The 10,948-nt window shown below is 50.6% G+C and overlaps 2 protein-coding genes across 2 annotated transcripts in view; one reads left to right on the forward strand and one right to left on the reverse strand.

Annotated features, from left to right (window-relative positions):
- The window catches only part of FBXW4 (F-box and WD repeat domain containing 4), a 59,120-nt gene extending 57,032 nt beyond the window's left edge, over nucleotides 1–2,088 (forward strand). The window contains exons 7-9 of the mRNA XM_040072024.2: nucleotides 632–772; nucleotides 930–1,071; nucleotides 1,328–2,088. Coding sequence (XP_039927958.1) covers nucleotides 632–772; nucleotides 930–1,071; nucleotides 1,328–1,444 — 400 coding nt within the window. The 3' untranslated portion in view covers nucleotides 1,445–2,088. The remainder of the gene's footprint in view (nucleotides 1–631; nucleotides 773–929; nucleotides 1,072–1,327) is intronic.
- Nucleotides 2,089–3,726: 1,638 nt separating this feature from the next.
- On the reverse strand, nucleotides 3,727–10,904 carry DPCD (deleted in primary ciliary dyskinesia homolog (mouse)). The gene is made up of 6 exons (XM_040070972.1): nucleotides 10,826–10,904; nucleotides 10,489–10,569; nucleotides 9,705–9,829; nucleotides 8,776–8,909; nucleotides 5,047–5,149; nucleotides 3,727–3,929 (listed from the first exon to the last, which is right to left on the reverse strand). The coding sequence occupies exons 1-6, from the start codon at nucleotides 10,887–10,889 to the stop codon at nucleotides 3,825–3,827; spliced, it is 612 nt and encodes a 203-aa protein (XP_039926906.1). The 5' UTR covers nucleotides 10,890–10,904; the 3' UTR covers nucleotides 3,727–3,824.
- Between the last annotated feature and the right edge of the window lie 44 nt (nucleotides 10,905–10,948).

A 10,948-nucleotide genomic window follows, 5' to 3' on the forward strand; every position in this document is an offset into this window, starting at 1 on the left:
GGAGGAAAGGGTCAAGAAAAAGAGAAAAAATCTAGCCTTTGGAAGGTCATCTCCAGAGCATCATTGGGGTGGTTGCTTTTGACCTATCACGTTCAGCCCCAGATATGGTGTTTGTAGAATTTGGTGTAACTGGAGGGCCTTGAGGAGAGCAGCCATGGCAGACTGGGTTGGAAGAGTCTAATTTGCCTGTAGATCTCTGCTGTGTGTCAAAGATCTAGGGAAATACCCCAGTGGACAGATTATTTGGAGTCTGACTAAGATGGGAGTTGTCTCCTATGGAAGTGGAGCCATATAATTCAGAATACTGGTCACTTCTCTCAGGGAAAAGGATCCCATTCTGGGAGTCAGCTGCACCTGTACTTTGGCTCTTCCACTTTCCTGCCGGTCACCCTTCATGACACCTTTCATGGTTAGTGGCCCAACCAGTAGCAGAAGCTGGGGGTGGGAGAGGAAAACTCTGCAGGCTATTCTATTCTATTCTATTCTATTCTATTCTATTCTATTCTATTCTATTCTATTATCACAGACATGAGATCTGGAAGACTTCTATGACACCATCTCTGCTCTGGCCATCTTAAATGGAAAGGCTTTTTGCTCTGAATGACTCTTCCCCTAATGTGCTTCATTGCAGTGGTCAGCTGTTGACCTGTTTAGGGACCGACTTCCACCGTGGAGCTGGAGTCTTGGATGTGTTCTATGAAACGCCCTCCCTTCTCCTTTCTTGTGGGTATGACACCTACATCCGCTACTGGGACATACGGACCAGCACCAGGTGAGCCTGCCCTGCTGGCATGTGGGGCCCACACAAGGCTCCTGGACTGTCCTTGTGCAGCTCCTGGGAACTCAGCTCTCACTGAATTAGCTCCTTCAGGCAGAGTGGATTGAGGAGTGGAGGCTCAGCCCTGCTCTGGTTTGTGTTGTCCTTGCAGGAAGTGTGTCCAGGAGTGGGAAGAGCCCCATGACAGTGCCCTGTACTGCATAAGGAGTGATAAGAACCATATGATTGCCAGCGGCTCTTCCTACTACGGTGTGGTGCGCCTCTGGGATAAGCGGCAGACTCGGTGCCTGCAGGTGAGCACCGCTGGGAGACTGGGCAGCTGCAGAGCTTCTCAGCTGTTCTCTGGCAGCCCAATGTGCATGCCTTGTGGGAAGAAGAAAGAGGGGCTGCTGAGCTGTCTTTGGGGCTAGTCCATCATGGCAAACCTAACCTATATGCAGGGAAAACCTGCTTTGCTCAGACATCTCAGTCTTTGGATCTGTAGCACCAGCCAGTGTCTTTGGGCTGCTAACGTTGTCTCTGAAAGGTTGATTCTCCTGTTTTTTGCAGAGCTTTCACCTGTCTTCACCTACCAGCAGCCCAGTGTACTGCCTCCGTTTCAGTACCACCCACCTGTACGCTGCCCTTGCATCAGCCCTGCACGTCCTGGACTTCACAGCCTCGTGAAGGGCACCACAGCTGCTTCTGGTGACCCCAGATCAGCAGAGCTGACACTTGGCTCAGGGAATTGCAGGGCAGGAGAGGTGAGAAAGGCCCACAAAGCTTCTGAAGGGACTTTTTTGCCTGCCAGAAAGCTACAATGAAGAGTGCACAAAGGGCCAAACTTTCTCAACCTTACCTGCCTGTTACTGAAAATAATAGGCCAATTGTCCTTTACCCTTTTTATTTTGTGCAAGTCAGGAATTGTTTTATTAACTGTGTTCCTTTTTTTTCTTTTCTTTTTCCTTTTTTTTTTTCCTGTGGATACATCATTTGAGGGGCAAGTTGAGCCAGGCTGCCCCATCAGCTGTGTGCTGGTCAGTTTGAGATCAGCCAAGCTCTAAGCACGTGAAGCAAGACTAGGCCGTGTGTGGGGTGGACTGATTTGGTGGAAGGGAAAAGTGCCTGGAGCCAGGCCCACCTTTCTCCTTAATTTGCTGTTCTGACAGCTGCTTGTGTTGTCCTTCACAGCCAAGAGCAACAATTGAGCTAAAAGGCAGAGCCAGCCCTGCTTTCAGTGTGCCTCCCCAAGCTGACCGTCAGGTCAGGCTATGCACTTGGCAGGGCTGAAATGGTTGTGTTTTGCAAAATAAAACTGAAAGGAAACAAAAAAGATTGTATGTTTTGTTTCAAGTTATGAAGGGGCTGTGATGTTCCCTGCTGGTTGCAGGGGCCTGGGTGGGTGGGGGAGGTTGGACTTATTTTCAGATGCTGTCTGCGTGTCTAATAGAGCTCTCTCCCTGGCTAGACCGTGTGACGCTGCTGCATTGAAGGCAGTTCCTGGGAGCTTGGATCTCCTGTCACTTTTTCAAACAAGAATTGAAAAAGTAGGGTCTGTGACTCATTTGGTGCCTGCATGATGAAGCAGCAAACCAGACTAGTATGAACACCTGGATGTGATTTACTGGGATCCTGTTGGCACATCCCAGTGGGTTCTGCTCCTTTTTGTGTCATCCTGACGTGAGTCTTTGAACAACCATAGCTTTTAGCGTGCTCTGTGCTGTCTGATTGGATGTGGATAATGTGCTGTGAGTGAATACAGTGGTGTGTGGGGTCTGGCCTTCCTTGGGGAAGAAAGTGTGGGAACCCTTCTTGGTTGAGTTTGGGTATCCTGGATAGGTAAAGGAGATGTTTTTATCACACAGTGAGAGCACTTCTAGGGTGAGCCACTCATTGTGATGCTCTGTTAGTACTTCATACATTCATTTCCACTGTCAAGAGGCTGTTCTTCCCTTGTGATGCACAAGAATCGGAGGAATATGTTTGCTGGAGCCCCAGACTCTAGGGAATTGTCATGGTTTGAAAGCAGCCTCATCAGGGGAGCTGTGCTAAGAGCCCATCAGCAGCCGACTTTAAGGTAGGTTTTGTTTGGGTAGTAACTGTTCAGGTATGAACTGGGATGGAACAACATTCAGAAATTTAAGCAAGGGGATGGCTGTTGGAGAGGAGTTGGTAAAGAAGCACTGTTGGGGTTGTCCCTGTGCAGTGAGGTTTGCATTGGGCCATGTTTGTGCCTTCACAGAAGAATGGGCAGCTGCTGCTCCTTAGCTAGCCAGTGGCCCAGGCACTGCTTCCCCTCTGTGCCATGCAAATGGAAGCAGCTGCACATTGGTTCCTGTGCTCTGCACACCCCTGTCACGTTGTGGATGGCTGGCACTAAGGAAGCAGCTGCATGTCTTCCTCTTTACCCTGTTTCATAGTCTCTGCCCACTCAGGTCTAAGCATTGATGCTGTTTGCAGAGATACCAGAGTCACCAGAGCATCCTTCTGACTGCATGGAGGAGCTGCGTAACTGCACAGGAGGGAGCTGCTTCCAAGCACATCCCAGGCAAGTAACGGGTGTGAGGAGGGAATTCCTGTTTTCCAAACATAACTGCCTTCCACAATGACGGCAGATGGAGAATTCCCAAGGTGTCATGTTGCTCTTGGAGGATGGGGACAGGGCTGCTGGTTGTGGATGTGGTATGTTTCCTTTGCATACAATAGCTTCCCACAATTCATAGAAGGATCATTCCATCCCTGGGAGTGTTCCAGGCCAGGCTGGATGAGGCTTTGAGCAGTCTGGTCTAGTGGAAGGTGTCCCTGCCCATAACAGGGAGGTTAGACCTAGATGATCTTGTGTTGTCTTTCCAACAGAAAGCATTCTATGGTTTTATGAAATGTCTGCATAAATCAGCAGGCCAGGCAGCAGACAGGTCAACTGCCCTACCATCTTTCTGGGCTTACAGAGATTCCTCCAAATGGCTCTATTAACAACAGAACTCATTTTTATTAGATAAGGCAAAATCAACACCATTAAGCTGTGCCAGAGACCTGCCCCTCACCTCAATCTCTCAGCAGCCACTGCCTACTGGGTCTTACAGTCTCCATCCCCACTGTTAGCTGCCTTTATCTTCTTCAGCTCCTTCTGCAGCTGCTCTTCTGCAGCCAGGATCTCCTTCGGCTTCTGGTACTGTAGGACAGAGAGAAATGCCCTTACCACTCCTGAACTCCTGTTCTGCCTCTGCTCCAAGCAGACCAGCTGGGGCCTGTTGCTGCCAGCCCAGCAAGTTCTCCTGCCAAGGGAGGCCTTGCCATTACCAGCTGCCTCTGAAGCCCATTTAGAGAGGTGATGCCATCAAGCTAGAGACATTTGCCAAGTTCTGGAGTGTCTTTTACAGTGCAAGTAAAACTTTCCAGTTAGGTGTGGAATCCTGGCCCCCACCAACCCCACTGGAATATCCTGGCAAGCAGATCCTTGCTGTGCTCACTGACCATATGCCCACGTGTATTCTTTGTACATACATACGTACATATAAAATACACTTTTTTTTTTTTTTTCAATGCAAAGAGAAATAAGAATTGCAGTTCTTCTGTCTTCCCCTCAGAGGCCTCTCACCCAGCTGCAGCTTAGTGGTGGATGCACGTGCTTTTTGCAAGGTTTGGCCAGTAGCAAGCAGAAGCTCAGGAGGACTCAAGGTGCTCCTCTTGGCCCATTTCCTCTGCATGTGCAGCCCAGCTCTGCTGCCAGGTTTCTCACAGAGGGTGTGCCCTCTGTAGCTGACTTCTGTAGTGAATAACACAAGCACCTGTTGCTCAAAAGCATCTGTCTTCTCCTTGCAGCAAGAAGTGTGTTCCCATGTTGTTCCACCACATGTGTGGAAGTGTTCCCTCACTGACACAAAGCAGCAGGTGATTATTTTTTATTATTATTTTTTAAGACTGCGAGACCTCGAAGTGCAGCAGGTCCTTGGGCTCTGATGCTCTGAGACAAGAGAAACTCAGTGTCACTGAGAGTGGAGGCTTGCTCAGACTTGAGGGAGGGAATACATGGAAAATAGAGCACGACAGACACTCTTCCACCTGCATGTCACCTTGAGCAGCAAGCAGGGCCCCTCCTGCTGCCTGGGATCTCTTGGCTAGTGTCAGCATGCCCAGTGTAATCTGAAACTCCCACCGACTGTGTGACAGAGAAGGAGCTGCATGGGTGACCCTCAGCTCTGCCTTGTTTCCCTACGTGTAAGAACTTCAGTTTCTTTGTGGACATAAAGAGAAGGGCAGAGTGCTGTTTGGCGTGGTTAAAACCTCACCGTGATGATCAGCGTGTTGTTGGCATGGGTGAAGCTCAGGGCAGCTGCATCCAAGGGGAGGCGGTATCGATCCAGATCAGGAATAGAGAACTTTTTATAGTACCTACAAATGAGAGGAGACAGAAATAAGGAAGGTGGGGTTTCTATTCTGCCACTAGGTGTGCTGAGACACAGACTGCTGGTCTACAAAGTGTAGATGAGGACAACAGACCTCTCAGGGTTGGCAGGAGGCTCTTGTCCCATGTTGTGTGCCTGCCGGTGCCCCCAGGTTAGCAGGAGTACTAGAAACAAGCCTCCAAAATGGAAACCAGAGCTGGCAAAGACCTGAAGAACTTTGGTGTGTGACAGCAGGCTTGATCCCTCCAGCTTGCCTGTATGTGTAGTGCCAGCTACATTAAAGATAGACTACTCAGCCCTACCATGGTGTTCCTTGTCTCTTTCCCTGCTCATGGCCTTTCATTCCCTGTAACTAGCAGCTCCTTTAGCTTTTGTCAAAATAGCTGTCAAAGCTCTTGTGCCATATGACTTACTTTCCTCTGTGATGCACCATTTTGTGTTGCAATCCTCCCTAAACCCCTCTTTTTAACTTCTTGCTGTACTTCCTAGGCAACTTCTTGCTTTGGTGGCATGGTGGGGCTCAGTTATACCCCTGAGCACAGATCTCCAGGTGCAACTGCCCACAATCACCTAAGCCTCTGCTCTGCAGCATCTCCATGCAGCCCCCATGGTGCTGTGGTGCTCCTCTGCACTTACAGCTCTCCTAGTTGTTCCTTCCCTGGTTTCTATCCCAGTCTTCCAATAACCTCTCACATCCAAGAAGAGGACAGAGAGGCTTTTGCCAGCTTAGAGATTTCCTAAGACTTCAGGGCCAGAACACTGTAGACCTGTGTCTGTGTTTGCCTGAGATCTGTGCTTGGCATGGCTTGCCCTGCATCTACTGCTTCTCTCTGGGGCTGCACCAAATACACTGGCTTGTGGTCCTATGCCCACTCAGAGACATGGCTGGATTTTCAGTCTCTTCCAGCACTCTCGTGGGCAGTGCTTTCCAAGGAATTGGCCTGTAGCTGGTACTGAGGTGGTTGGAGCAGAGTGGGAATAGGCAGTGGCTGCTACCATGAGGGGTGGCTCTCAATTCAGATGGCTGTGTGTGAGGCTTGGCCTCTCTAGCTACCTCTGCCCAAATTGCGGTTTATTTTCTAAGTCACGGTGAAAACAGCTACAAAGGGCAAATGGCTTTCCCGGTGCAGTGGGAGGAATGTACACGGCTTGTTACCGCAGGGCTCAAACCGTTCTGTGTTGTCACTGCTGTCGGTATTTGGAAAAGGTGGCAGACATGGATAATAAGGGAGATGTCAAAGGTTAAACAGCAGAGATTAGATGAACACAAAGACATGTTAAGGAAGTGTTAACTTCTTACCGATTAGACAAAAAAAAAGCAGTACACAGAAAAAAACCACTGTTTCAAAGGGCCTTGGGAGTCATCAATGAAACACCAGCATTCTGCTGCCCCAGGACTAAGGAGAAGGGGAGAAGAATGGCTTTGGCTGGCCTCAAACTAAAATCTGTGACAAGATCAAAGGAAACCAGATCTGCCTTGCCAACCCCTCCTCCTCCTAACATTACCACTGCCTCTCGCTACAATAATTGAATCAGGTTTGGCGTTTGGGGAGGTGGCTTTCTAGGTTTGTTTTTAGAGTTCAGTTTAATGGATTTATTTTACAGCAAGAGGTTTTAAGCAAATCCCACTTGAGCAGCCCTTGCCGTGGCCAGAGGGAACAGAGTGACTGGTGGAAGTGAAGAGCTCCTGTCTGGGCTGGGGAGGTAGCTGATGGATGGTTATCCCAGCCGATGCAAGCTGATTCTCTGCCCTCTCCTCTCACCCCATGGCCAAGGGCAGTATTACACTCTGAGTCCGAGTCCTGGCCAGAGATCCACAGTGTGTATGTGAAATCACCTTTAGTATTTTCCTACTGGAAACCCACTTTTTGTCAGCCCGTAGGGAAAACTGCTACTGGTATGCTGAGAATTTAGAGCTGAGCTATTCAGTAGTAACTTGGCAGCCCATCCTGTTACTTGTGCCTCTGGCTGGCAGTCAGCACAGCTCTGTTGCTCAGAAGCAGCGTGGCTGACTTCCAAGGGTTGGAGAGGCTCCGAGGCTTCCTTTCTCTCCCGTAGTGATGTGCGCTCTCTCTGTGGATTCCATGCTGCTGTTGCTATCTTGGAATTAGCTGCTGAGTGGTGCCTTGCCCTGGCTAAGACCCAGGAGAAATGATCTAAGATATCCTGGAGCCTGTACTAAGTGTGCTAATGCTGGTGTCTGTCCCTGCTCCCTACTGACAGCAACGTCATTCTTGTCCTCAGTGAGGTGGCTTTCAGCTTTAATTCTGGAAGTCCTTAACTGTCAGACAGGCCACGAGTGGGTGTTGGGTCCTCTGACACTAGTCTGTGAGAGAGCAAGTGTCAGCTGCTCATGGAAGACCCTCCTGAGAGCAGTACAAAAAAGTCAGCTAGGGCATAGGAAAAGCCTCAGTGCTACATTATAACCTTATGGCACCTATGCAGGAAGTTCCCACATACACAGGCAAGGAACTTCCACATACACACCACTATCAGTAGGACTGGGACTAGGTAAGTCTGGCTGTGACAGTACGTGGTTGGATTTAGGATCAAGTACTCCATTCCTGTCCTAGCTCCATGCATATCCATGTGTTGCTGATGGGAATCTTTTGCTACATAAGTCTCCCTGCTAAAGCACTACTGCTCTGTGAATCCCTCTGTGTGCATTTAAGCCAACATCTCTCTGTATTGGAGCTGTCATTGCTTGCTGTTTCTATGGGTTATCTCCCCTCTTCCCAGCCTTCAGATCTGGCCCCCCAGGTATGCTGATGTGCAGAGCTCCAGCAGTCCTATGCCGGGAGGCTCGAAGGGGCCGCGTTGAGAAGTCCTCAGCAGCCGAGCGGCCGTAGTTCTGTGCCGACAGCACCACCTACAGCCACTTCCATCACCTTCCCTTGTGATCCCAAGGCTCGTTCCATGCACTCACTTCCCAACACTAAAGCCTCATCTTGGCTTATCTGAGACTGTAGATGCTTTGGGACACAGTATGTGTTTCATTCCATGTGGGATGTCGTGTATTTACACACTACAAGATGCTTTAAAAGCATTTTCCATTTTCTTCCTCCAATCTCAAATCTTTCTTGGCAGAGCACCACGATGCTGCCTTCCCAGATTTAGTCATTCTTTTTTGCTTGTTACCTCCAGATCATATCACTGACATTGTGACTATAGGACGTGTTTATGCAGGGAGATCTGTCTGGGTGCCCACGACTTTGCTGTCCATGTTGAATCCTGCAGGATTTTGAGATGCAGTGACTAAATCAGAGGGAGAAAATGGAATGTTCTAGCTTTAAGAGGTCTGCAAGACTCTTATTTTATTTTTCTAAGAAAATGACATCTGACAGGGCAAGAACAGTGCAAGCACCACCCTACTGGAGCCAAGATGATTTGCAATGGCCAGTGCAGAGCTTGAGGGGCCCTACTTGTAAATGTGTCTGAGGCAGTTGGGACTAGAAATCAGGCAGCAGGAGACGCGTGCCGCAAGGTGAGGCCCATCAGCCCTTGCACACTAGGGACAGAAGAGGGGACAGCCCCCTGTGCATTCACTAGCCTGCCCTCTGTGCCAGCCCACCCCAAGGGACTGTCAGCACTGGCAGTGCTGTCCTTACTGACTTCTTGTTGGTGGTCCGGATGACACAGCAGCGCTGCTCCTCCTCCACGGAGACACTGTAGACCTCTTTGGGGTAGGGAAGGTTACGGATCCGCCACTGGAAGCTGCTCAGGGTATCCTTCCTCATGAAGATAGGCTACAGCAAACAAGTACCTTTAGCAAGGCTCCTCCAGCTGTCTCCTCTCTTCCCTGTCTCCTTCCTGTACTACCTTGTAAGACTCCACATGAGAGTAGCTGTTCTTTCACACTGGAGCATTAGGGAGTAATCCAAGAAGCTGCCTGAGCACAACTTTCCTACAGCTAGGGCTGCTCTGCCTTTGCCCAGGGCACTGCTTGCAGAAGGCTGAAAGTGTCCAGTGGGGAAGCCTGGCAGTACAGGGTTACAGGTAAACTTCCTCACAGACAACCAAGCTCTGCCTGCTCCAGGAACCTGCTGGATTCAGTCCTAGCTCTGTCCCAGTCTGTGGTGCAGAGCTGTGCTTGGTGCTTCTGGTCTGGAAAAAAGCTGGTGAGAGACTAAAACAGCTGCACCTTCAGCTAGAGGGGTGTGAAGATGAAACAAGCTGTGCCCTATTAGGGAGCAGCCTGCTATGCACTGCCTGTGCCTTTCATTGCTATCACCTCTGTTTTCCATCCCCTGACTTGTCCTGGCACTGGCCTTCCTGTCACCCTGCTCTTTCAAGACAGGATAGTAGTTTGCCAACACAGCAGTACAGTTCCTTTACTTAAGGAAATTACAAATCTCTTGAAGACTCCTAAAGAACCTATGCTGTGCCTTCTTTCTACTCAGCCCTGCAGTTTTGGGGTGATTTGTAGCAGAGTGCTAGGTGCATTGAGGCTGTCTCATGGTGATCTGTGCTCTACCAACTACTGCTGTAAGCACAAGACAAGGTAGATTTAGGTGCAGTGGTACCTGCAGACCCTTACATACATTTGAGCTGCTCTCTGTTATAAGCTCTGACTCCAGTGCTCCCAGGAGTGGCGAGATCGGCTCTCCCACTTCCACCTGCCACTTGCCAGTGCCCCCGAGGGTGTTCTTCTCTCGCCATTTTCTACCTGGGGAAGAGAAGAGTTTTAATTCTTCTGCTCTGTAAGAACTCCAGCAACTGACTGCCAAAGCTGCCCAGCACACTGAGATGATATGAATATATGCATCTTAATTCCAGTAATTTTGACTTTGGTGTGAGTTGATCTGCTAGTTGGCCTATTCCTAGGTCAGAAATTCTGTGCTGAATGCCTCTCTTTTTTTGCTACTTGGTGCTGAAGCCATGGTGAGGTTGCAACAGGTGCTGTGCCGCAGCTGATGTGGTTTTGGACAAGAGCCATAAGCGACACCTTGTTTGCGGTAGCAGAAGCCACCAAAAAGCATATTTCAGCCCTTCATGTGGTACAGACTTGGTGCCTGGCAGCTATGATGGCAATCCCATCAGTCCATCCAAGCCTTTTGTGACAGGTGGGATGTTTGGGGGAGATCCTGGGCTAAAGCAAGCTCTTCTATGCCATGAAAGTCAGAGAACCCTGGCTGCAAGATGAACCCTACTTCTGTCCCTACAAAATTCCGCTACAGGCATGCCCGTCTCCCAGAATAGGAAGGGGTGATTTGTTCCTGACCAGGTGCTCCCTCTCAACACCCCAGCGCTGAGGGTACAGTCCCACTGCCCTATAGTTCTGCCCCGACCCACGTCTGCTGGGGGCCAGCTGAGAGCACCACTTACTTATCAGCTGGCCAGTCTTAATGTCGTACTCTTCGGCCATCTCCTTCCCATCCTCGAACAAGTAGTGGATCTTCCGCTTCCCTAGAGGCAAAGCAGGTGGTGAGAGGAAACGGGAAACACCCACCCCTGGGTGCAGGGCTCTGTCCCACTGTCTGGGGCCCCATCCCATTGTCCGGGACCCCGTCCCACTGCCCGCGCTGATGGCCTTGCGTCCTTCCCCGGGGCCCTGCTCGGGGTGCGGGGCTGTGGCCGGGAGCGCTCCCCTCCCCGCCCGCTCGCTGCAGGACCATCCCACACTCCGCGGCGGGGGCTGTCCCGACCCTCGCCCCGCGATTACCGTCCTGCACCAGCGCCGTCTTGCCGGCCGCCCGCAGCCGCTCCAGCCAGCTCGGCACCGCCATGGCGGCCGCGCCGTCGCCGCGGCAACGCGGAAACTTCCGCCGCCGCCCGGGAGCGCTTC

The sequence above is a fragment of the Hirundo rustica genome, chromosome 8 (genome assembly GCF_015227805.2).
Source record: "Hirundo rustica isolate bHirRus1 chromosome 8, bHirRus1.pri.v3, whole genome shotgun sequence".
Lineage (NCBI taxonomy): Eukaryota > Metazoa > Chordata > Aves > Passeriformes > Hirundinidae > Hirundo > Hirundo rustica.

What these genes read in the sequence shown, in the direction of transcription:
- DPCD (XM_040070972.1), bottom strand. Translation starts at nt 10,889, where the DNA reads ATGGCGGTGCCGAGCTGGCTGGAGCGGCTGCGGGCGGCCGGCAAGACG. An exon ending in TAAGACTGGCCAGCTGATAA is followed by an intron (nt 9,830 to 10,488) that starts GTAAGTGGTGCT and finishes TCTCTTCCCCAG; the next exon opens with GTAGAAAATGGCGAGAGAAG. An exon ending in ATCCGGACCACCAACAAGAA is followed by an intron (nt 5,150 to 8,775) that starts GTCAGTAAGGAC and finishes TCTCATTTGTAG; the next exon opens with GTACTATAAAAAGTTCTCTA.